The 26,047-nt window shown below is 46.1% G+C and overlaps 2 protein-coding genes across 6 annotated transcripts; one reads left to right on the plus strand and one right to left on the minus strand.

The window, feature by feature from the left end:
- Positions 1-651: 651 nt before the first annotated feature.
- AQP11 (aquaporin 11) lies at positions 652-14,653 on the plus strand. Of its 2 annotated transcripts, none has more exons than XM_053385142.1 (3): positions 652-1,849; positions 10,817-10,939; positions 12,696-14,653. In XM_053385142.1, the coding sequence occupies exons 1-3, from the start codon at positions 1,258-1,260 to the stop codon at positions 12,755-12,757; spliced, it is 777 nt and encodes a 258-aa protein (XP_053241117.1). In that variant the 5' UTR covers positions 652-1,257; the 3' UTR covers positions 12,758-14,653. The 2 variants fall into 2 exon arrangements, with proteins under 2 accessions (XP_053241117.1, XP_053241118.1); XM_053385143.1 differs by lacking the exon at positions 652-1,849 and adding an exon at positions 4,386-7,757.
- A 1,631-nt stretch (positions 14,654-16,284) lies between these two features.
- CLNS1A (chloride nucleotide-sensitive channel 1A) lies at positions 16,285-25,407 on the minus strand. Of its 4 annotated transcripts, none has more exons than XM_053385147.1 (7): positions 25,186-25,407; positions 23,122-23,258; positions 21,771-21,896; positions 20,624-20,734; positions 20,060-20,233; positions 18,455-18,544; positions 16,285-16,882 (listed from the first exon to the last, which is right to left on the minus strand). In XM_053385147.1, the coding sequence occupies exons 1-6, from the start codon at positions 25,302-25,304 to the stop codon at positions 18,477-18,479; spliced, it is 735 nt and encodes a 244-aa protein (XP_053241122.1). In that variant the 5' UTR covers positions 25,305-25,407; the 3' UTR covers positions 16,285-16,882; positions 18,455-18,476. The 4 variants fall into 4 exon arrangements, with proteins under 4 accessions (XP_053241122.1, XP_053241120.1, XP_053241121.1 ...); XM_053385145.1 differs by having other exon boundaries at positions 21,771-21,893; positions 25,186-25,401; XM_053385146.1 differs by having other exon boundaries at positions 20,651-20,734; positions 25,186-25,401.
- Positions 25,408-26,047: the final 640 nt, after the last annotated feature.

Here is a 26,047-nt window from a genome sequence, read left to right on the forward strand (position 1 = left end):
CCGGCAACTTCTCCCTATTTGAAAAGGGCTTCGGCGGCTCGTCTCAAGCTCCCTACCACGTGACTGGCTTTCCAACGGTCTCCGGCTGGCGGCGTGCGCGTGCGCGCGCGCTCGGAACGCTCGGGAAGAAACCGTCCCCCTTTTAAATGTTTGAACTCGGGGCGCGAGGACAGAGCTGGGCTGCGCCTGCGCGTCCTTGGCTTTGCCTCAGTCGCCACCAGAAGCTGCTTTTTTCACAGGCTCCTTTATTTGGGCGGCTTTGTTTTGGGATTTGGGTCTGAGGCGCGGAAAGTGCGTGGAGGAATTTCTGGGCGAGGGGCAGCCAAAGCAGGGCTTGGTACCCTCGTAGAGACCTGAGGACTTTGGGGGGGTCGATTTCTGATAAAAAACGGGTGCTTTAGGTCCCCCCTCAAAATACCAGAGGGTGCTTTTGACCCCTTCCTAACACAAAGAGCAGCTTTTGTTTGTTTGTTTTACTGACAATGAGAAGAAGAAATTAACCAACCTGCTTATCCCATCAAGAGAAGGAGAGAGGGATGCTTAACTCTCTGTTTAAGGAGTGACTCATTGACACAAAGGGTTGTGGGTGGGTTGCGATAGAATAATTTCCTGAGCCCTCCTGAAAATAAAAAGACCCACAAAAAAGAAGGAAAGAAGGAAGGAAAAGAAAGAAAGAAAGAAGCCTGAGGGAAAGGATACTTCATTTTCTACTCTGGTCATATCCCCAAAGGAAGAGGGGCCCTGGACAGAAGTTTGGATGGTAATATCCAGAAGATAAAGCAAGAGTTAAAGCAGAGAGCCATTGCTCACACACCCCACACAAGTACTCTGACCCCCATATCAGGAGGGGAATAAAAACTGTGACCCGTTTACTAGAATAGGACGTAGTTTTCTGTGACAAGAGGGCGAGCACAGATTATGGTTTCCATGACATGAAGATGCAGCTGTGGTCCTTTTATAAGAGTGGAGTTCATAGGGAAAAGTTTGGCCACAGACACACATGACCAAGAACAGCACAAAACAGGAGGTGCTTTCACTCCTCATGAAAGAGAGCCACAGATACAGATGGATAGGCCATTTGACCCAACGCATGCCAAGAGGGAGAGAGCTGTTAAAAACCCCATGATAACGGGGACTAATATGACTACGTGAGAAGCAAAGGATAATAAAGAGGGAATCTGGCCACAAGAGAAGCCCAGCATTAAAAGAGGGCCTAAGTGAATATACGATACTCCTTGGAGACAGTGGTGTTTCGTCATGGAGAATGACCACACTACCATGCTGTTTTTGATTATGGGAGGTGGCACCTTGTTGCTGGCAACGGAGGTCAGGGCAGTGACTCGCAACCTTGTGAGCCATTTGGAGCTGCAGCTCTTCCTGCTGGAGATGTTGGCCACTTTCCAGCTGTGTGCTTGCTTTGGTATGCTGCATCCTCTGGCTCAGATGGAGAACCATGCCCAGCTCTATCTTGGCCACCTTTATTCTTTCCTCACTATGCATTTCCTCTTGACCTTAAGTGAGAGCATAAGCAATCCCACCTGCATCCTGCTAGACATCTTGCAGAAGGGCATCTCAATGAAGCAAGGCGGGCTGAAGATTGTGGCCCAGTTCATTGGGGCCTTTCTAGCCAAACTGTACCAAAATGCTGTCTGGTTTGTAGGGATCAGCAATTTATTCCCTCATCCCCAGGAATGTAGCAATCCTCTCAAGACATATTTTTTAAAGGCCCTTTGCACAGAGCTTGTAACCTCCATCACATTCCAGTTTACTGTGCTGGAGTCGCAATCGCAAGAGATCCGTGTCAGAGCTAATGTGCTTTCCCTCGCCATCACCTCGCTGGTGTATGCAGGTCTGTTGCCCCTTCTGTCTCTTGTCTGAAAGAACGGCTGGCAAGGTTATATGTGTGAAACATATACAGTACTTACCAACTAATGAGTTGTCAAGGTGGGAATATATCTGAACAATCACCATAAAAAGATGGCCTGTGGCAAGTGCTACCCCTAATCTTCTTTCACATGTCCCCTGCTTATTGTCTCTGTCCCTGCTTCCTCAAGTCATGGACTCTTAGAGTTGGACGGGACCAAGGGTCCAACCCTAGTCCCATGCAGCCACTCTGTTGTGTGTTTGTTGTTCACCTCTATATGCTCACATGATCATGGGGTTGAAGCAATTGCCCTATGGAGAAAAGTTACAACATTTAGGGCTCTGGGGGAGGCAACTAAGTGCAGACATGATAGACATGTAAATAATGGTGCAAGGTGTGGAAAAGGTGGACAGAGATGCTTTTCTCCCTCTCATAATATTGGAACCTGTGGCCATCTGATAAAACCGAATCCCACTTTAAAGTTACCCATCCATCACTACATCTTATGGTAGTGAATTTCATAGTTTGTCCTGTATGAAGAAGTATTCCTTTCTCCCGAATCTTCCAGCATTCAACTTGGTTGGATGTTCCTGAGTTCTAGCATTATGAGAGCATGAGAAACAATTTTTCTATCCACTTTCTCCATGCCATGTATAATCTTATCAAGGGACCATTTAGTCCTTTTTTACTAAACTAAAAAGACCCAAATGTTGTAACCTTTTATCATAGGGGAGCTGTTCCGGCAGCCTCATGATAATTTGAGTGGCTCTCTCCTACATGTTTTTCCATGTTCTCCTGTTTCCATAGTGGTTTGCACATGTCTCTGGGAAAGTGTCATAGACAGTGGGATTGCCAAAGCAGAATGAATCTAGCTAGGCACGGAAAATCATATACAGTATAGGGATGGGAAACCCCACACACTCTCAAAGTGGCTTGGCTTCATTTAGCTTTTGAAATACATTTTGAATGTTGAAAAAACTGACATATTGTAACTTTTTGCAACTTTGGCAGCCAGAGCTAAAAATGTTTTTATCATGGTTCTTGAAGAATCTAATTTCTTTTAACAGGTCAGAAGGCTGATAGAAACATACTGTTACTGTTATTAGTTTAAATGAACGGACCAATTCATACAACATATTTTCTGTTGGTGTGAATAAACCTAATTGTTTTCAAGATCATGACACAATTTAATGAACGAACTGGGCAATCGTTACAGTCATACCTCAGGTTGCAAACGCTGTGGGTAGTGCATTTTTGGGTTACGGACTGCGCCAAACCCGGAAGTACTGGAATGGGTTACTTCCGGGTTTCAGCACTTGCACATGCGCAGAAGCCCTAAATCGCGCTTTGTGCATGCACAGAAGCGCCAAATTGTGTCATGCACATGCACAGACGCAGCACTGCGGATTGCAAACATGCCTCCCACAAGGATCATGTTAGCAACCCGAGGTATGACTGTAACATGTTCAGAAAAAATATTGTCACTGAGACATTTCTCCTAGCCACTATAATTAAGGGAATTGTTGATATCTGTGATTATGTGATAGCTAGTTCATATGTGATCTAAACCACTGAGCCTCTTGGTCTTGTCAATCAGAAGGTCGGCAGTTCGAATCCTCGCGATGGGGTGAGCTCCCATTGCTTGGTCCCAGCTCCCGCCAACCTAGCAGTTCAAAAGCACGCCAAAAAAAGTGCAAGTAGAAGTAAACGATGGGAAGGTAAACGACGTTTCTGTGCACTGCTCTGGTTTCATAAGTGCCTTAGTCATGCTGGCCACATGACCCGGAAAAACTGTCTGCAGACAAACGCCAGCTCCCTTGGCAGTAAAGCGAGATGAGCACCGCAACCCCAGAGTCGTCCGCGACTGGACTTTACTGTCAGGGGTCCTTTACCTTTACCTTTTTCATGATATATGAACTGAATACCCAGTGATGGTGAAGACCTCTCATGTTATCAAAAATGTATCATGAAAATGTGAAGTCTCTGTCACTTTGATGGAAAATCCTGTAAATGGTGAAATGGGTGAATCTTAAAAGGTCAGAAATGGTATGAAATAACTTACGTCACAATTATTATTAATTTTACTGGGGCAGGGAAGGAACTACAAAGCTGGTTGATTTATTAGGGACTGAGGCCGCAATCTTATACTGTACCTGCTTAATGGGGAGTAAGCTCCATTTAACTCAGTGGGATGATGCCCTTTGCCAGCAGCCAGCCAGTTCAGGCACTGGCCGAGTGCCCCAGGGACTTGGAAGGGTCTCTCACTGTACTGAACCAACCACACTGCCATTCACCACCTTTCCTGCCAGGCGTCCAATGCTTTTCAGTGCTGCCACTTTTGAATGGGAGCCAAGTGCAATTTCATTTATTTTCATTTATTAGACTTATTAGTCGCTTGTCACCCAAAAGTGGTCTCCAAGCGCCTTACAGCATAAAAAAGATATGCAATACATAAGAACATAGGGGAAAACCAGAGGTGGGGATCATAATACCTTAGTATTTCATATAACATCCTGTGGGGGGGGACACACACCACCAGCCACATAAATAGAGGTGAACAGCATTACCAATACTCAAATAATAAAGCAATACTCTAACCCACTGATTAGCAAACAAATAAAATCTTAACCTCCCCTTTCTCCAAAAAGCATTCACATTAAACCAACATTCCCCACCCCATTTAACCTCCAGCTGTTACAAATCCATGGTGAGTGGGTCCATTGTCCCCTGGGAATGGTCCAGCATCTCCCCTCTCCCTCTAGGGGAAAGGAGCAGCAAAGCAAGAAGATGGTAACAAAAGTTTTGCCTGCTTTGCAGTTGACCCTCTGCTTTTGGTGGGGATGCTGTTTCCATCTGCAGTGGCTGTCCACCAATTTAAGTTATCCAAAATGCCATGCCCAGGCTCCATGGGCGTAGCTATGGGGAGGCAGGGGGGCAGCTGCTCCCCCAATCAAGTAAATAAATAAAAATACTTAACTAAGTGACCAATTGCATTGCAGATAACTCGGTTCTGCCCCCCGAAAGCTTGCCCCCTTAAAATAAATCATGGCTATGCCCATGCCTGGTTCCCAGTAAGATTGCAGGTGACCAGTGGTACTGACCACCATGGAAAGGAGCCAGACATGATCTGCACTGGCTACCAATTAGTTTCCAGGCCCAATTCAAAGTGCTGGTTTTGATCTATAAAGCCTTAAACAGCTCAGGAGCACAATACCTCAAGGACTGCCTCTCTTAATATGAACCTCTCCAGACCCTGAGATCATCTTCTGAGGCCCTTCTTCATGTGCCTCCTCCTTGAGAGGTCCGGAGGGTGGCAACATGAGAACTGGCCTTCTCTGCAGTGGCTCCCCATCCATGGAATACTCTCCCCAGGAAAGTTTGCCTGGCATCTTCATTATACACTTTTGGGTGCCAGGCAAAAACATTCCTTTTTAACTTGGCCTTTAGTTGACCTGATTGGCATCCTATACCCTTTTAAAATTTGGGGTTTCTTGGGGGGGGTTGTTATTGAGTTGTTGTTTTTATTTTGATTATATATTTTGTAGTTTTATATTTTGATTTTGTTATGTGAACTGCGCTGAGACCTCCGGGTATAGAAATTCTGTTGTTGTTGTTGTTATTAAACCTCCCATTCCAAAGTGCCTCGGCTGAAGCATATCCAGCGACCAGGTGGCAGAGGAAGAATGCGAGTGCTGCCACTCTGTGGCCCAACCAGGGCAAAGAACCGGCCCTCCTTGCAGGGCTGGAAGGCCCATAACTGGCACTATGCCCAGGAATGCAAAACTAGCCCTGAGCGTTTGCTCAGAACATAGAACACCTCAGAGGTCATCCAGCTTTGTCATATGTAATATCTGGATAAAAGGAAACATAATATAACAGAAATTTCGTTTTGCTATCTGAAAAAGAGAAATATTCTAGGATTTATAGGGCAGTGCTGTTCTGAAGTAAGGAGGAGCTGGAAAGGAAAAGAAGAGATGGGATTTTAACGCCTGATCCACAGGGGCGCATTTCCGATGTTTCTAAAACAAGCGCCGCAATACACTCTCGTGTTTCTGCTGCAACAGACTAACAAAGCTTCCCCTCTGGGATTTATGTACTAAACTAAGCTTCTAGTCGGCCTTGCTTGTTTCTATGTTAGCCTATGCAGGTTAATTGTATTAGATCGCACAAGGTGTTCACTCCGAGGGGTCAGAGGAAGCCCAGCCCGGCTCCTCCGCCCGGAGGATTCCCTCGACGCGTCGTCCCTATATGGGGAAAGCTACGAGCGCGGACGGGCCCGGGCCACCTGTTGCCCCTCCTTCTCGGGGAGACGGGTCCACCTCCCCCAGCCTTCCCGCGACCCTATAGGGGACCAGAGTCTCACGCACGCCTGGCCTGACCCTGCCCATCCCGCCAGGAGGCGGCGGCTAGGCTTCGAGCGAGCCGCTTTGCAGACACAATCCGGCCTTCTCAGCAAGCGGCGGCTGCTGCTGCTGCTGCTCTTGCAAAGCTGGAAGCTGCTGTTTCACTCGGCTGGTGCTGACTGCAGAGCGGCGTCGGCGGTGCTCCATCTGTCGCCCCAGCTGCGGCGACCTGGGAGAAGCTTGTGGGCAGGTAGCAGAACGCAGCCCTCTGGCAGCGGGCTGGGAAAAAGCTGAGCGGAGTGCCACGGCATGAGAGGTGCTACGGAGAAGTGGCATGAGACTAACGTGCCCTTGGACCAGTTCAGTTGCCTGGGGATCATGAGCACAAAAGAGAAGAATTGGGGGGAATAGAGCGGGGAGCTCTGAGATTCATAGAGAAGGAATGTGATTTAGAATCTGTTATCAGCATTGAAGGAGCTGTGGGGCCCGTCCCTGCCCATTTAAGACGCCAGCAAAGCAGGACAAGGAGCCAAATTCGCCCCTACCCCTGCAATCAAACTTGGAATCACAACGATTTTTGCCTAGAGTCAGAGAGAGTGGGAAAATTAAGCACTGGGAATGAAACCAGTGGTGGTGGCGGAAGAATTGGGTTGGCAACAGCAAGACTGGGCAGTCAATGGAGAAATCTTGGCAGGGCTAGGAGAAAGTTGACCCTGCTGTGGGGACAGGCAAAGTGGAGCACTGGTATCTGCTGACATTTTATGGATATCTGAAGGGGAACTGAAACCCCAACAGGGCTGAGGAGGCAGGAGGCACTGTCAAGTCCTCAGAGCGCAAAAGGGAGTTGAAGTGAGGAGAGTTGAGTAGGACAGAAAGCTGTGGTTGTCCCTAAGGAGGTAGAACAGAACAGGGAGAAGTGACTTTATTGATTTCTGCTGCGGGAACTTCAGATCTTTTTATCATGGATGTCAGTGAAGCCTGCATCTCACTGTTTGTGATGGCAGTTACAATGATGGTCACGGCTGGCTGCAGGCGACTGGTCAGGCAGTCTCATAAGTCAAATATCCTCTGCTTCTTCCTTGAGTTAACCGGCATCTTCCAGATCTGTGCCTGTACCCATGAGATTTGTCTACTGGCTGATTTGCCACCCAAACCCCATGTGGCACTTGCCCTCACTTACGTTATCACTGCTCTTCATGGTTTGACTTTGCCTGGCAGCATCAACAACCCCTCCAGCAGCTTTCAACTTTTCTGCAAGGGTAGGATCACGGCCAAGACTTGGTGGCTACAGACTTCAGCTCAGTTCACTGGAGCAGTATTGGCTCATCTTTACATCAAATTAATCTGGATGTTGGGGATGACATCAGTGCACTTAAAGACAGCAGCGGAGAATTGTAGTACCCCAATTCAAACTACCTTAGCAAAAGCTTTTGTCCTAGAACTCCTATTCTCTTTATTGCTGCATCTGACCTTACAGACCTTTGAATCAATGAATCCCAACACAAAGGTCCATCTAATCGCCATGCTGATTACCATTATGGTATATGAAGGTTTGTTATCCTCTTCCCTCTTTTGTTATTATCTCAGGCTATAAATAGACTGTGAATGTTAAGTATTGCCTTACACAATTGGTTTTATACTGCTTATCTACATTAGACTTTATTGCCTCTAATAATCTCTACTAAGGCTTTATGCCCACCTAAAGTCATTCTATATCTAATTTAAAAACTTTTGTCTCCCTTGTGGGAATGTTGTCTTAAATTGAACCACAGAATGTCTGCACATTGCATAGAACCAGAAGGGTATTCTTGGAATACATTCTTACTATATACCAGGGTGCTAGTTAAGCCTGTTGGGCTTCATGGGTGCTAAGTGTGAACTGAGCTTATGATGCAAAACACATATAGGACTTTCCTGAACAGCGCATGGAAGGTTCAGTAGTGGTGCACAAGCTGTCTTTCTGGACAGTTTGCCTGCCATTACTAATACTGTCATTTAATATGTTTAAAGCACATTCTTTTCCTTGAAGAATTCTGAGCACTGTAGTTTTACCCTTCAGAGTTACAACTCCCAGCAACCCTTAAACTACAGTGCCCACAGTTCTTTGGAAGAGAAATGTGCTTCAAATGTGTTTTAAAGGTACAGTGTGCATGTAGACTTTTATCTTTCATATGAATCCAGAGTTGCTAGGAATGTACTTCAAAATCTACAGTGTTCACTTGAAAGACTGAAGGGCTACTAACTAGAGTCACAGGAGCCAATTCCTAGGGGCCAATGACTCTTCCCCACCCCCCGTAAAATATTTGAGGGGGGTGGGCCTCCCAAAGTTGATGGCCATTGCTATTCAAATAGTGTGTGTTGTGCTGCATCATGTGATTGATTATGTGGGGCAGGTAAGCCCCACATATTTTATTCAAGTGGACAGTCGTATGCCGAGAGGCCAGGTGTTTCGCTGCATTGCTTCCTGTGTGCTTGCACATTTCCCCTAAAATAAGGACAGAGATCTCTTACCTCAGGAGAATGGAGTTTAGCCCATGACTGTAATGCTTCCAAGGTAACTGTACATTTTGCTCCTTCTCCTTGCTTTCATGCTATTATTTATTTGCACGAAGCAGATAGTACATGCTCTTTGGTTGCTTTAGCGTTATTATTTGGTTTCAGGTTCTGTTATTTGCTAGCAACCTCTTCCTTAACAGGAGAATGGAGTTTTGGTTTTGGTTGAGACTTTCCCATTAAAGTTACTTTAATGGGAATCTAAATTGAATCTATTTCACTAAGATTCCAATTTTATTTATAAATACAACATTTCATTAAGAATAGTTTATAGTATTGGAGTACAATTTGTTTCATCTAGTCCAGCATTGTCTACTGAATAGACTGACTGGCAGTAACCTTACAGTCTGAATTGTAGGTTGGGGTCCTGACCCAAGCCTTTCGGGAAACAGGCATACAAAAACAGCAGAGGCAAAACACATCAGCAGCACATGCAGGTGCATGGTCCTGTGAAAGACCCAAGAACAATACAAATTACAGTGACATTCTCAAGGAATTGATCCAAACTCCTTATTTATACCCTGGGAGACTGCCACTGCTCTGTGCAGCACATGCATTTTAATGTGACAAAGCATTAATTGAAGACTGTCATCTCTCACAACAGACACAAAGCTGTTTTCTTTCTGGCAGCCACTTTTGCTGAATCGTTCAGTTTGCTAGAGCCTTTTGCTCTCTGTTATGCAATGAATATGGCAAAATGATAGAAGTAATGATCTATGCACTACACAGCTGACTCAGGAGCAGCTGGAAACATTTTTGTGATGTACTAGAGATCAGAAATAAAGGTGGCTACAGATTTTATATAACAAAAATCACTCCAGATTTTCCCTGGATTGGGGCCAGTATCATGAGAGAGCAATATTCTAGTTTCATTACCGGCTTTGAAATTTTCTTACTGAGCACTTACAAGTGTTTAACATCCATTATCTCAGTAGCTCTTGCAACAGTCTTGCGAGAAAGGCCAGTATATCAGTCTCATGTTGCATGCATGTATATTAGCAGCATGGAGTTGGTTAAAGCTGAGTCTGAGCGATAGAGGTTTGCCTTAGGCATTCCCAAATAAAACAAAATTTGGACCAGTAACTGTCTAGCTTCATTCTTTGGAGTGTTGGCTTTGGACCTGGGAAACCATAGGTCAAATCCCATATTTACTGAGTGGCCCTTATTAAGGTAGTTTCTAAGGTCAATTTCCCATTTATAATACAGTGGTACCTCGGGTTACATACGCGTCATGTTACATACGCTTCAAGTTAGACTCCGCTAACCCAGAAATATTACCTCGAGTTAAGAACTTTGCTTCAGGATGAGAACAGAAATTGTGCAGCGGCGGCACAGCAACAGCAGGAAGCCCCATTAGCTAAAGTAGGTTCTTCAGGTTAAGAACAGTTTCAGGTTAAGAACAGACCTCCAGAATGAATGAAGTTCTTAACCCGAGGTACCACTGTACAGGTTAAGCAACTCCATATCTCACACAGATACTATCTAAGGGTTAATGAGAGGATTTGTACAGCATAGAAGTATTCTCATTTATTATTAACCTTCCCCATACAAAGTTCAGAAGTAAAAAAAAAAGCAAACGTTACTGAGGATATTGTTAGCAAAACAAAAAGCCAACCTTTGGAATTTCAAAGACTCTGCTTCTTTCAGGAGATGGTTCAGAAACCTCATGGTAGCTAATGTATGCAAGAACTATTGTCCTGATCTTGAGATACTGATCTGGTTTTGCAGCATCAGTTTAGTTTAGGCTACTGAACATTGAAATACTTCTACCACGCATGGAAGGTCCTAGGTTCAACTCACAGTTCATCCAGTTAAGATAAACAAGGCTGCAGAGAGCACATAATACTGGGCTGGAATACATGATTGTTTGGACCAGATATTGAGTAATGATGAATATTAGTACTATTAACAGTAGATGATCACACTATCAGGAATTTAGTTCTATCTGACATTATGAGTAGAAAGATATCCCATACTATCAATTCTAACACTAGACACTAAAAGTTACAGGAAACAAATCTTTACAGGAAGTAACTTTCTGCGTTTTCTTTCACAGGAGGACATCTCACAGGAGCCATATTTAACCCAGCTCTGGCTTTTTCTTTGCACATAAGTTGTTTCGCTGAGCCTGAGAAATTTTGGAATTATTTATTGGTATACTGGGTTGCACCATGCATAGGTAAATATCTTTATATTTTATTAGGATGAACTAGTACTCCTAACTAACTACGGATATAGAGCAGGCACATTCAAATTCGGCCCTCCAGATGTTTTGGGACTACAATTCCCATCATCCTTGACCACTGGTCCTGTTAGCTAGGGATCATGGGAGTTGTAGTCCCAAAACATCTGGAGGGCCGAGTTTGCCTATGCCTGATATGGCCTTCACTAGAATACAGCTTTGGTTAAGTATGGCAGCCTCTTAAGTATGGCATACTTTTTCTGTCTGCTGCCTGAGAAAACAGCTTCCCAATCCTTGCTTGAGGAAGTCCTATAGGCACATCAGTGATCTGTTGTTAATAAATGATTAACAGCATGTTTGGTGTTAGAGAAAGGCTGGCCAATGATCCTACTCTTCCCCGGGAGCCCTTGGAAATATTTGGCCATATGTATTGTTTGGGGCTACCATCTTTTCAATTAGGGCACAGTGACGTTTGCCTTTAAGTGTGTTGTCAGCGCTGCCCAAGGTCCCAGCTCACAGAAGACCAACGCTGCTTCGTTCTTTAGTATAAAAGTCTTTATTGAAGTTCAGTTTCACTTCCACACGTGCAGCGTGCAACGCTACGTCTCTGACTTTAGACTGCCGAAGCTCCGTCTGAATCTCCTCCCCCCTGACACCAGTTTAAGACTCTAGCCTTACTCCACCTCTTCCTCTGTTCCTTCCTCCTCTGGGTCTGCCTGCCCGTCGGGGTCTCACCCTTCCTAGACTCTTCTGACGCTGAGTCCCCTGACTCTTCCCCCTCCCTCCTTCGGGCTTTAGGACCTGGCTCCCAATCCGGGTTTTCTGCTGTCCCGCGCTCCTGCACATTTGAACTTGGCGCGCGCGCGCAGCCTCCCACTTTCCTTCTGACCGTTACACTTGTGTCACTGCTCCCTCCTTCGGGGAGGCTAGCTGGACCTGACCTCCCCTCCGTTTCCCCACTTTCTGACGGGGGTGTGGTCAGCCCTGACTCATCTTCTCTCCCCGCTGGAGGAGAGGCTGGTCCTGACTCATGTGACTCTTCCCCCCCACTGCGCTCTGGTGGGGGAGCTGGTCCTGATCCTCCGCTGCTCCCTTGGGAGTCTCCGCTGGCCCCTTGCTTCTGGTGCGTCCCCCCTGGGACCCCCCTTGCCCTTACCATAGGCGCCCCCTTCTGGGAGTCTTCTGATTCGCTGGAGAAGCTCATGGAATCTCTCGGGTCACTGTCATACTCCCCTACGCTCCCCTCGGATTCCTCCCCTTCGCTCTCTATTTGCTCTCTCCCCTGTGCTTCTGCTCCTGAGCCCCTGACATGTGTGATGAGCAATTTAATCAGCTCTGTTGTTGCCAAGACAGTTGTGGATTGTGTACATAAGTGGTAAACTGTGTTCACATCAGACTATTTAAACATCACATAATTCCCCCTCATGGGCAGACATATGTGAGTAGATTAGCTTGGTTTCCAGCATGTGAGTTCATGTAAAAAATTAAACATAACCATCAGCTATTTCCAACACACCCTTCAAACTGTTATGCAAGTGCTCCAAAATGCCAGCAACATTTTACTTCCAGAAAGGCTATTGTTATCATGGCCGTATGCACAGACACTTCTGAGGTTCAATAATATATTTTTACACAAAAGAGGAAGGTTGATAGCCTGACACCACTCTCCACTGCATGCTTTCCCGTTTGCCCTCTTCCCTCACGCAGCCTTCAGGCACTACCTTAAAGCATGTTTATGTTTTCATCATTTCAGGGTCCGTGTTGGTGTTTTTGGTATGGGATGAAATCCTTCCTTTGCTACACAGACAACGGTAAAATGGTAAAGCAAGGTGATGTTCAAAAGATTCTGTTAAAAATGGATGTGAAGAGACTGGACATTAGAATCACTTTGGCAACTTTCACGTGATTCTTTGGGGAGTATCATTACAGGACTCTACAGCACAGTATTTATCTGAATTGTCAAAAGCAGAGCCATGTATTTCAAAACTGGAAGAATTTGTTAACGTAATGTTGTTTTTAAAAAATGTCTTCTGCATCAAAATAGTTATAAGAAAAATAGAGAACACTTCTGGTAACCGGATGCCTGTTTCACTTCTGCTTGTGTAATTTAGGCAAGCTTCTTTTACAAAAATTCACCTCACTTGAACCTGCCTCAAGTGACTTACCCTGCACCTTTTATTATCCAGCCTCCATTCCAATTCAAGCCTGCATCTACAGCCACAGAAGTGCACTTTAAGGGAAGGAGGGGGAAAACAGTATCCAAAACTTGACACACTTTCAATATTAAGGCAAGGTAAGTATGAAAAAGGGAGAGGTGGACACAGTACAAAATGTTTTACTAAGGCTCATGTCAAGTAGTTGTGGATCTGTAACAGGGAAACTCCTCCGTATGCCAGACAAATAATTTAAGTTGCTACAATTTTAAGATGTCTGTTAGGAAGCAAGCAATGCTAAGCCTAGCCAACATTCACTGATACCTGTTTACAAAAGCCATTTAGAGCACCATACGTTTAAGGCATCTCGTGTGCCACGGTATCAGAATTAATTGTTCTAATGGCACAGACTCAGCAGGCAAGGACCAAAAACGCAGAAAGCAGGCCGAGGACAGAAAGTTTACGTCTCTTGGTGATCTCTTTATATTTCCATTTTTTAAGAATGAAGTTATTTGGAAATTAATGTAGTGCGTCTCTGAAGGTGGCTATGCATCACAAAAGACATCCAGACATTTTATCAGTTAATTGGTTTCACAAATGTAGCCAGGATTTTGCGCTTCAGTAAAAACCTTTAATGAGGAATTTGCATAAAATTCTGGAACAGAACTGAAGGTAGCGAACACTAGGTTTTTGATTAGCAACACAAATCTGCTATATTAATTCACATCCAACGTTTTTTAAAAAATAATTTCAGCAGCCAACTTTTGCTGTATGCTGCTGTTTTGCCTACAATCAAGATCCATGTTTCCCCTTACCCATGACAGCCTTTCCCCACCATCCGGTTCTTAAGTCGGTGCTCACATTTAGGAATCTTGAAGGACTTATGTCAATAAACACTACAGTACTGACCTATTCTCAGGTCACAGAAGCATGCTCTAGAAATCCAACTCATCTGAAATGACAGCTGTGAGGAATACCTGTTAAAAAAATTAAGTCTAACAATGTTTGGTGGGAGGGACTGTTATTCTCAAGGGTCCACTTTTATGTTGCAATGAGCTTTGTTCTTAGCTGATCTCTAATCTCAAACGAAAGCTTTGCGATGATGTGAGGTGAAGCCTTAGGAAGAATGGCAGAGTTCATGTGTCAAACCTTTACAGAGTTGGTATTTATCAGTTTTTCCTGTAAAGTATTAAACCTCCCTGTTCTGCAAGAACTTGTAAAACTGACACTGTTTCTCAGCTGTGCTATAGAAACAAACTGTGGAAATAAGGTACCAAGTTGCCTCTATGGCAAAAGAAACACAAAAGATCTCAGTGTCTTCAGTTCAAAGCCCTACATTAGTTGGCTCAGAACCTGTGACCCTGAATCTCAGTCCACTGAACTCAACGGAGTTACACAACCGTATTGACTGGAATTTGGGCACCGTGGAAATGCTGCCTGGAAAATAACTGGAGCCTAATTAAGTAGCTGCTACTTAAGGACAAAATGTTGACGTCTTTTTGAAATTGTAGGAAATGGGTATATTTTCTTCACAATAAAAGAAAAGCCTTTTATTCTTTCTCCTGCTGTATGTTTGTTTTTCTGAGTCTTTAATTCCATAATTTAGGGCAAACTTCATAATCCCATTTTCCTTCTTTCCAAATCAAAAGCGAATCTTATTTAGAAGGCATTTCTAACTACTGCTCCAGGAGAAACAGAGTTAAGAAACATTTTCTATGCCGTTCAAAAAGGATTGCTCTGAAGTTGGGGAGTTCAACCACCATTATAGCGAAGTGAAACTTTTTTTAAAAAAAACGAAGAAACTGTTCTAGTTCTTGAAACTCAGTGTCAAATCATGAGGACACAGCCAATATGAAATGCAAGTAAGCTGTCAGAAACCAAGAGGACATTAATAACCAAAAGCCCTGTGCTGACATTCAAATTCTCATGCAGGTATTTTCCACTTTTTCACTTTTAACCCAAACATGCATTTGGGAACCCAGTTCTTAATCTTTTACTGTATATACGCCTGGTGCTCCTGTTGCTACCCACTTGGGATCAGGTTGTGATGTTTCTCAACCTGTGGGTCCCCAGATGTTGTTGAACTACAACTCCCATCACCCCTAGCTACCAAGGCCAGAGCTCAGGGATGATGGGAGTTGTAGTCCAACAACATCTGGGGACCCACAGGTTGAGAACCGCTGCTAGTGGATCCCGATCCTCCAATTGAAGACTAGTGTGTTAGGAAATTAAAATTGCCCCTCCCCATGCCTGCCTGTCATTCAGTATGAGGAACTTCACATTTGCATATAGGCTAACTAGGATAGAGTCCAATATGTGTGGTGAGAGAGCCAGCGTGGTGTAGTGGTTAAGAGCGGTAGACTCGTAATCTGGGGAACCGGGTTCGCGTCTCCGCTCCTCCACATGCAGCTGCTGGGTGACCTTGGGCCAGTCACACTTCTCTGAAGTCTCTCAGCCCCACTCACCTCACAGAGTGTTTGTTGTGGGGGAGGAAGGGAAAGGAGAATGTTAGCCGCTTTGAGACTCCTGAAGGGGAGTGAAAGGTGGGATATCAAATCCAAACTCTTCTTCTTCTTCTTCAACAATTGTACACCACACAATTCAAGAAGTATAAATTAGGCAAATAGAGCTCCACGTCTGCAAGCCCCCAGGCAGATGTGTTAATCAGGAGGGCTAAGCACAACGTAAGAGGAACCTTGCTAGATCAGTGCAAAGGCCCATCTAGTCCAGCATCCTGTCCTCGCAGTGGCCAACCAGATGCCCCAATGGGAAACCCATATTCAGGATCTGAGTACAAGAACACTCTTTATTTGTGATTTGCAGCAGCTGGCATTTAGAGCCACAGTGACTCTGCCAATGGAAGCAGAACCAAGCGCCATCTTCTAGGAATTAGTCTAATCTACCACTACACCTTGTGGAAGCAAGTTCAGCTATGTGCTGTGTGAAGTAGTACTTCCTTTTGTCTGTGCTGCGTCTTCAAACATTCAGCTTCATTGGATGGCCCCAAATTCTCCACACTGTGCATCATTTTATATACCTATATCGCGTCTGCTTGTCTTCTTCTGCAACAGAACGGAACCCTTGAGCCCAGGAAGACACATGAAGCACTAGAAAGGAGAATTAGCCAAACCTTGAATATGAAAGAAAAGTTTCCTGTGACACAGAAAGAATGTACAAAAAGGTAGTCTGTAAGATACAAAAATTATATTTATTGAACCATTTTATTTATAACAAAAACGTAAGAAGTTTACCATCTGGGGGCAGTACAGATGCCATCCTGACGCCAAACCGGGCCACTAAAACCATGAGAAAGCAAGAGCATGCAATGGAATGAGCCAATCCCTTGAAGGGTTTTTACAATTTGTTTATCTCTGCGGCCCCACCGCACCTCTTGCCTCTTTAGCTAAACCAAAGTTAACGCTCATGTCAGACATTGTCAGCTGTGGATAAACAGGCACAAAAATATGGGGGAAATTCTAGGACAATCTAGAATTCTGTTCTAAGTACAACTTTATTCTTTAATCTCTATCATTTCTGTAAAGGCTTTCCAGTAATAACCCATGATTAATCCCTCCTTTCAAACCCAAGGTATTATACTTTTCTCAAGTTCTTATGTTTTTTTAAAAAGCCAGCCCCACAGTGTCAAATCCTGTTTTATATCAGCACATCTATAAAAGCATTTACAGACCTAAATACCCATATTTAGGTCAATAATACCGAAAGGGCAATTCCTGATATAACATCTTCAAGCTTGGAGAGCCTGTTCTGAAAATGCTGAGAGAAGAATCTGGAAAACAGACAAGACATGGATGGGTTCAGCAGTGGGGACTTCGTTTTGGTTTACAGAAAGAAGCAAGCATAGGGCAGAGAGAAAAGCTGCTACAATGCACCAGGGACCTCTTGGCATGGTTTTGAGCCAGAGCTGTTCTGGTGAGCACCGGAAAACCCACAATTATGTACAAAGAGAACTTAAATACTAGGCTATGTGATGGCCAGTGTTTATTTTAACTGGCTTTATAGACTTGGCAGGGAGTAGCAGGAGGACAAAAAGCAGTAACAAAGGTATATGGGTGTAGCACAGGGCGGGGAAGACAATGGAACACAGCCGGAGTGGGAGAAACAATGCCATAAATGATATTTTATGAATTGGTGTTAACGTCTTTCACCACACAATCATCGCCATCGCATAGTAGTCGCACCCAAAAATTATCTTTCATTGCGTAATTGTCACATGGAACATTTTGAGGCTCTGCTAGGACACAGCCCCCCTTCCTTTCCTCTTCCAGTCACAGGCACTCCTGCTCCCCTCGCAAACTTGGCCATGAGCTCCCAGGCTGTCTTGGCCTCTTCCCTGGGCGTGGCCAACTCGCGGCGAACGGTCCGCCATTGCCAACAGGCACGGAGCAGTGCCAAGGCTGCCTGATGCTGCCGCCGAGCCCAGTGCTCTGCAGCAGCACCAGGCAGCCCCACTTTGCAAAGATGGGGTGGCTTGCACCGTGCTCCTTGTGGAGCTGCGGCTGCCTGATGTTGCTGCCAGATGCTGGAAGCAGAAGAAGTCAGTCCCTCCGCTCTCAGCACTCGGCGGCAGCAACAGGCAGCCCTGGCTCAGCCAAGTTAATGGAGGCAGTGGCTGAGAACGACCCCTTCCTCCATCTTGGCCCCAGCAGAGGGCACGTGGCCTGGGGTAGGGGCCTCGACAGGACAGGAGGCTGAGCTGCTCACGCGGTCCCCAAACCCCTCTTGGAAAGCTGGCGCTCTGCCGCAGGCTTCACATAACAGTCACACCCCACTTTTTGGAAAAGTGCATCTGCCATAAAATCTGTGACGATTACGTGGTGAAATACGGTACAGTGTATTTAAAAGTTTCACCTTTCTTGTTTTGTCCTCATACATCTGTTGTGAACCTCCTGGTGAGATAGGCGAGGCAGAGAGACAACAACTAGGCCAAGGTCACCTGGTGAGCTGCATGGCACATTTTTGCTTTATTATGGTTTTTACTTTTGCACTGTAACCTGTGACAGTTTTGTGATAATGTGGGGTAGACATCACCTAGACAAAACCAACAAACCATTCTCAGGGATCTAAATTCCCAGAACGGCTATCTCAGATATTGCACAGAGAGAATTAGCTCAAAAGTCACCATACCCTTATGATGTAGCATTTAACACATGAAAACTTTTATTAGATAAAAGGAGGTTTTTTAAAAATTAAGTCTGCTTTATATGCTGCTTGAGCATAGGGTGAACTGGTGGGGCGAAATCTAAGCAAGCTGGGTATTTTTCAGCAAGTTAATGAATTAGAAGGATCAGGAAAACCAAACTGCCTTATATGGAAGGGAGAGGAAATTAAGATGGCAAACCTTACAGCAGCCCACACCCTCCTCAGTGATCAACATCTGCGTCTTCAAACTGCCCAGCAACTGCTGGGGATGCATCCACCTCCATTCCATCTAGAAGCAAAGGAAGAAACAGACTGAAACCTTTGGAGACATGAAGGGAGACTACAAAGCAACTAGTGTCCTCTGCTGCAAAGACAAGGCTGGCTTGAGCATCATAAAATCAAAGGAAGAACCGGAAAGGATATTGTCCAAGCCTGCCCTCCACCACCTTGGCACAAAACCTGACCACAGATCAAAACAATCAATAAAAGCAAGAGAGAGGAGAAGCTATAAAGTACCTACATAAGAGACTTCACTCCTCTAAAGCATGATCGGATCCAGTCCCCGGGAGCTCAAAGTAACAATTTCTTTATTTTTAAAACTTACAAAAATACTACAAACAAGCGAACACACCCAATTGGATAAAGAAAGTGCTTCATGTCATTAAAATAAGGAGATTCTTTGTAATACACCATAAATCTCACACGCTATTGTCATGTCCAGTCTTGACAGGATTACCTAAGAGTGTTTTTCCAAATAAGTCTGTGTGCAGAAGGATGAAGGATGAACAGCTGGGATTCAGACTCTTGAGCTTTTAAAAATGCTAGCAGAGGCAGCCTGGGATGCAGCAAAACCTAAAGGCAGCCAGTCCTTTAACTGGAGCAGATACAGGCAACAGCCCCTCTACATAGCCATGGTGCACCGACAGCTTAGCCAACTCTGAGCTCAAGCCTCAACAAGCTCCTTTCAAATAAATAATAGTAATAATCATAATGATGATTATGTATTATTTATGCCCCACCCATCGATTACGATTACGATATCTTTATTGTCATTGTCCCTTGCGGAACAACGAAATTGCGGAACAATGAAATCTGGGCCACTCTGGGCAGCTTCCAACCGAATATTAAAAACACAATACAGCATTAAACATTAAAAAAACTTCCCTAAACAGGGCTGCCTTCAGATGTCTTCTAAAAGTCAGATAGTTGTTTATTTCCTTGACATCTGTTGGGAGGGCATTCCACAGGACAGGCACCACTACTGAGAAAGCCCTCTGCCTGGTTCCCTGTAACCTCATCGTGAGGGAACCGCCAGAAGGCCCTCAAAGCTGGACCTCAGTGTCCAGGCTGAATGATGGGGGTGGAGACGCTCCTTCAGGTATACTGGACTGAGGCCATTTAGGGCTTTAAAGGTCAACACCAACACTTTGAATTGTGCTCGGAAACGTACTGGGAGCCGATGTCGGTCTTTCAGGACTGGTGTTATATGGTCTCGGCGGCCACTCCCAGTCGCCAGTCTAGCTGCCGCATTCTGGATTTGTTGCAGTTTCCGGGTCACCTTCAAAGGTAGCCCCACGTAGAGCGCATTGCAGTAGTCCAAGCGGGAGATAACTTCTCACAGTGAGGGAACCACCAGAAGGCCCTCGGCACTGGACTGAGGCAAAATATGGCAAAATCCAACCCATTGGCTTCAATGTGGCTATAAGAAGCTTACTTTACCTTGTAATAATACCAGGCTGCAGGGAGAGGAATAAGCTTCACATCCAACAGAGCGTTCACACAGCAGTGGACGATTAAAACTCACCTTCGAAGTCTCTGATGGAATCTTCTGTCCGTACCCCAGCCATGTGGTACTGAGTGCTTATAGATTGTGCCAACATGCCCTCCAGCCTCTCCAGGGTAGCCTGGCCCTCAGCAGTTAAACGCGACAGACCTTCTTCATAAGTGTAGAAGGATGGGATGTCACCTTGGCCAATTTCTGCAACAAACAAATAAAACCCAAATTGCTAGCTAACACTAGAGCTGATAGGTGCATAAGATATAGCTGCCATTAATTTATCTTGGAGAAAAAATCTTCCCAACAGCTACTTCAGTGTTATAATTAATGCTAAGTGTCAAATGTCCAACTGTTTGCATTATGTATGCGTATTTACTGAAATTCTCATTCCTCGTGCTAAATTAGTTCTGCAACTGCTATAAACCACTTTGTGCTGTAGGGAGTCCAGCAGCATGTAAGTCTACTGGTTCAAAGCTAGTTTTGCCTAATTTTTCATCATTGGAGGCACACAAAGCTGACCAAAATTGTGGCCTATTCTATGCCATATGGATGTTCTCTGAAAATTAAGGGAACCCACCACAGCCCTCTTACCGTGGGCTTCCACGTCGTATTCCTCACCCTCGTAATCGTTGTCAGAGTCTTCGTCTTCAGGATCAGGGTGCAGGGCTTGGCATTCACACATGGCAGAGAACATGGCTTCCACTGGGGAGAAACACACAGAGAAATGCACAATTTGTTCACTGGCAATCAAATAAAATGGACATGGACAAATAAGAACATAAGAGCCCTGCTGGATCAGACCAATGGCCCACCTTTAAAGCCCTTCACAGCCTAGGACCCTCGTACCAGGACTGTCTCGCCCGGTATGCCCCACGGAGGACCTTAAGGTCCATAAATAGCAACACCCTAGAGGTCCCGGGCCCTAAGGAAGTCAGATTAGCCTCAACCAGAGCCAGGGCCCTTTCAGCACTGGCTCCAGCCTGGTGGAAGGCTCTGTCGCATGAGACCAGGGCCCTGCGGGATCTGATTTCTTTCCGCAGGGCCTGTAAGACAGTGTTCCACCTGGCCAGTTTGATTCCCTCCCCCTCTTTTTTTTCCCTTTCTCCTCCTGTGAAGAGGCTGCATCCTAATGTTTTAATGTTGTATTTTAATCTTGTTTTTTAAATTGTATTTTAATCAACATGCTTTTATTATTCGTTGTTAGCCGCCCTGAGCCCAGTCTTGGCTGGGGAGGGCGGGGTATAAAATAAATAATAATAAATTATTATTATTATTATTATTATTATTATTATTATTATTATTATTATTATTATTTTGTCCAGCATCCTGTTCTCACAGTGGCCAACCACATGCCTCAGTGGGAAGCTCGAAAGCAGAACCTTGCAAGCACAAACAAAACAGAACAGCTAGCAAACAATCTGAAGGAACTACTCGAGATTTATTCAGCTGGCTGCACCCACAAGTCAACAACAGATGTTATACGTAGCCCTCTGGCTGGACTCAGCTTCTGTTGAGATACTCCTGATAGGAGCAAGTTATGCTGGAATGAGGGATGGTGCTCACATCCACAGGTGCCACATTCCAACATTTGCTGCGCAGAGCAAGGTTGCCTCTGGAAGTAAATTGGTAATCCCAGGTCCTGCTCCACCATCTTGAGTGCAGAGGTAATCCCACTTCACAACAGCAACCTGGGCACCATTATTCTAGCCATGGAAGCTGTGCTGTTCTTCCTACTTACAGGCTGATTTGTCACTGGGTACAAATCTGAATTCTGAAATGGGCTCAAGATCATCGTTGCTGCCATCCTCCTCCTCCTCTTCCTCCTCCTCTTTTTCTCCCATGCCATCTTCTTTTGATTCTTCTGCTAAGGAATTCAAACACAGTTGTGTTATAACGTTATCTGAAATAATGCTAACTGAAAAATGATCCATATCATTTTAAACATTTGAAAGCAGTTCATCAGGGTATAAAGATCAGCTGCACAGGCCTGGAAATTTGCACAGCCTGCTTCTTTCTGCTGGTTACCATGAAGAACATGGAACTATGAAATTCTTGACCAAGAACACTGGAAACATGATTTAGCTGCCCTGGGCTTGTGAGATTTCACAAGGCACTGCGAACGTGACAAGAACTATGAGGTCTAGTAACTTGCTTGTTTTGTTTTTTAAATAGAAACTAATTCACCCCAGAGGGATGCAGGTGGCGCTGTGGGTAAAAGCCTCAGCGCCTAGGGCTTGCTGATCGAAAGGTCGGCGGTTCGAATCCCCGCGGTGGGGTGCACTCCCGCTGCTCGGTCCCAGCGCCTGCCAACCTAGCAGTTCGAAAGCACCCCCGGGTGCAAGTAGATAAATAGGGACCGCTTACCAGCGGGAAGGTAAACGGCGTTCCGTGTGCTGCGCTGGCTCGCCAGATGCAGCTTCGTCACGCTGGCCACGTGACCCGGAAGTGTCTGCGGACAGCGCTGGCCCCCGGCCTCTTGAGTGAGATGGGCGCACAACCCCAGAGTCTGTCAAGACTGGCCCGTACGGGCAGGGGTACCTTTACCTTTTTAATTCACCCCAGGAAACTGAATTCTGAAGCAAATGCCACACTCCATGCTAAGCATCCTCTACTTCTGAGCTGCAGGATGGGAAATGAGTGATTTTTCTATGAGTTGTCATCAGCACCAGAAGAGATACTATTGAACACTCACAAGGGGAAGGGGGTGTTGTTTTTCATGGGTTATTTCCTCAAGTGTCCAGAGCTGCTTTAAAAAAAGATGAAGACCTTTTAACACCAAGCCAAGAAAAGCCTGGAATACCTGGGCACTTGTAAACAGCTTAGCGGTTTTACTACGATCAAGTGGTATATAGATTTTGATAATAAACTAATAAATGTTAAGGCCTATGCTCCTTACTTTCCTTCCTTTTAGTTATATTTATCTGCCATCAAAGGAAGACATGGTGCCATTTTACTCTCACAACAACCTTGCAAGGTAAGCTAGGCTGAAACCTCATGGCTTGCCCATGGCCACCCAGCGAACTTCATGATGCAGCGGAGATTTGAACCCAATGCCTCGGCCACTTCACTAGACCGTCTCTCTTCCGTACCTTCAAACTTTGCATTTACCATGACGTACAAATGCTCCCACGGATAGGCATTCAGATCCCTGGAGATGGCATGCAAGCTTATGATGGGATAGTCCAAGGAGAACCCGAGGCCTGAAGTCTCTATCCATGACAGGCGGCTGGTGGGGGAGGAAACCCAAAGAAAACAAAAGCAGTTTTAGTTATGTCACAGAGGAGCTCCATGCTTCTTCCAAGCCAGGTCCCTACTATGGACCACCAGTGTCCTAGGAGAATGAGGAATTAAGCAGGGGTGGGAAACCTCAGCCACGAGGGCCAAATCATCTCTCACTCTGGCCCTTGGAGCTCTCCCCAGCCCACACCCCCTCCGCTTTGCCACCCAAGACTTCTTGCTGTGAATACTGATAAGGTCTATTCCTTGTCAGGGTGGAGGACAAAGGGATGTGTAAGATATCATTGCTGCCCAATCACAGCTGTCCTAAAATCCTGGATTTCTCCATTGTCCTATACAAGCAGTTCCCACCTGGGTGCAGAAGGGAGGGCTTAAACTTAAGGAATCAGAAGACAGACAGATGGTTAAAGTCGTGAAATTCAGTCTACTGCAGACTGGGGGCAGCCGAACTATAAAATGTTGAAAGTGTTAGTGAAGGAAAAAGGTCACAGCATATGTCTGACAGTTTATTGTACAGTGGTACCTCTGGATGCAAACAGGATCCGTTCTGGAGCCCCGTTCGCATCCTGAAGCAAGCGCAACCCATGTCTGCGCGCTGTGATTTGCCGCTTCCGCGCATGACGTCATATTGAGCGTCTGCACATGCGCGAGCGGCGAAACCTGGAAGTTACTTCCGGGTCGCCGTGGAGCATAACCTGAAAATGCTCAACCTGAAGCACAATTAACCTGAGGTATGACTGTATCCTGGTTAATAAACCTATCCCATACTATTCCCTCTCCCATACACTAGCAATGAACACTCAGGTTCAGAGATGACACCCACCGCCATCCCAAAAGAGCACAACAGGTAAAGGTTTAAGGAGGATAGGATGGGGAAGACATTCTGTTGCACACCCCCAGCTGCTGTCTCTAACACTGGTAATATCTCAGCTGCACTGGCTGGGGCTGATGGGAGCTGTGGTCTAAAACTTCTGAAGGGCACCAGGTTGGTTAAGATGAAAATAGCAGCATTCATTAGGTTCCAAGGCCACTGACCACCCAAACCCCAACAGGAACAATTTTGTGTCCGCCAAGGATGCTGCATCAAGTACCCCAGACCATGTATGCCCTGTGATCTAGCATCCAGTATTCCCCTACCAGCCTCCTTGGACCTGCCAAATCCTAGGCATGGGTATCAGCATATTTTAAACTCTGCACCATTACTGAAGGATGAGCCCTACTGGACCAAACCAAAAGTCTAGGTGGGGAACTAGGAGATTCAAAACCAGGGCGTGAAGGGCACTCATCTTTTATTGTTTGTGTCTCATTTTCTGGTATATATTGTCCAGCTATTTTGAACCTCCCCCCCCCACACACACATGGTGTGTTTCCAAAAACCATCTTGTTTGTAATAAATATGTTGTATTTATATATAATTCTATTTCTATTGACTTCTAACTGCTTGTGGCATTATTACTGTTGCTCCCCCACCCCCACTTTTTTTTAGCTGTTCTTATTTTCGTCTGTAAGCAGCTCTGACTCCCCGTCAGGGAAAAAGGCGGGGTATAAAGAACCACATGCATCAATCGCAACAATATTCCTACATGTAAGCAAGCGCCCTCGGCGTAATAAAGAGCCCCAAGAGTGCACTTGGTCCACGTTCCCTGGCCAGCTAAATCCAGGAAGGCTCCCCCGCCAAAAAAAACAGCAACCCCGGAGCATGAAAGCTCTCCCATGGTTTGCCCGTCACGGCAGGGCCTCGAAGGTAGACTGTTTCTGAGCGGGGAGGCTCCGTCAAGAATAACGGGCCTCTCTCGTCCGCCCCCGTGAGTTTCTCCAGCCGCCTTTCTCTGTTACCCCCCGCGCCCTGTGGCAGGGAGTTCCGCAGGCCAAGCCCCTGAAGCCTCCTCGCAGAGGCCGGCGCCTCTCTCTCTCACCTCTCGGCGATGTAGAGGCTCCCGGTGCCCAGGCCTCGTCCCCCCAGCACGGCCTCCGTGTCGGGCTGCCGAAGCCGGACCCCCTCGGTAGGCGCCGCGAGAGGCTGCAGGAAGCTCATGGCAACGGCGGCGGCGTCAGGGCGGAGATCCTCCCGGCGCCTCTTCGCGCTTACCGCGTCTAGAAAGCGAAGGGGGGAAGGGGAGCAACGAAACAGGAAGCGCCCCCGAATCGACCCGGAAGCGCTCTCAACCGCCCCGTCACCATAGAGACGCGAAGCCCCGCCTCCGCGTCTCTATGGTTGCCATCACGTGACCGTCCCCGCTCGCCTCACGCGGGGAGGAGGCGGCGGGCGCCATGTTGGAATCCAATAAACACCTCAGAAAATATATTTTAAAAAAGGCGGTGGGGAAGGAGGATAAATAAACCACACGGTGACGAAGGGGGAGGGAAGGCCCGTCCCCATTTGCCTCCCGTCGATGCTTAAGGGACTAGCCGCCCTCCCAGGCAGAGAACTGAGGGAAGGCCGCACCTGGGCGGGGCCTCCCGGGAGCGGCGTTGGACTCCGACTCCCGTCATCCTCAGCGAATGCGGCCGCCCGCCAGGGATGACGGGAACTGTAGTCCCGCCGCGCCTGAAGCAGGCATCCCCAAACTCGGCCTGCCATTTGTTTGGGGACTACAACTCCCATCACCCCTAGCTAATAGGACCAGTGGTCAAGGATGATGGGACTTGTAGTCTCAAAACATCTGGAGGGCCGAGTTTGGGGATGCCTGGCCTGAAGGATTATGGCCACTGGGAATCGCGGAGGCCGAATTGTGTGGAGTTGACGCAGAGTTATTCGCTGGAAGGGCGCATTCACTG

The sequence above is a fragment of the Podarcis raffonei genome, chromosome 4 (assembly GCF_027172205.1).
Source record: "Podarcis raffonei isolate rPodRaf1 chromosome 4, rPodRaf1.pri, whole genome shotgun sequence".
Taxonomy (NCBI): Eukaryota; Metazoa; Chordata; class Lepidosauria; order Squamata; family Lacertidae; genus Podarcis; species Podarcis raffonei.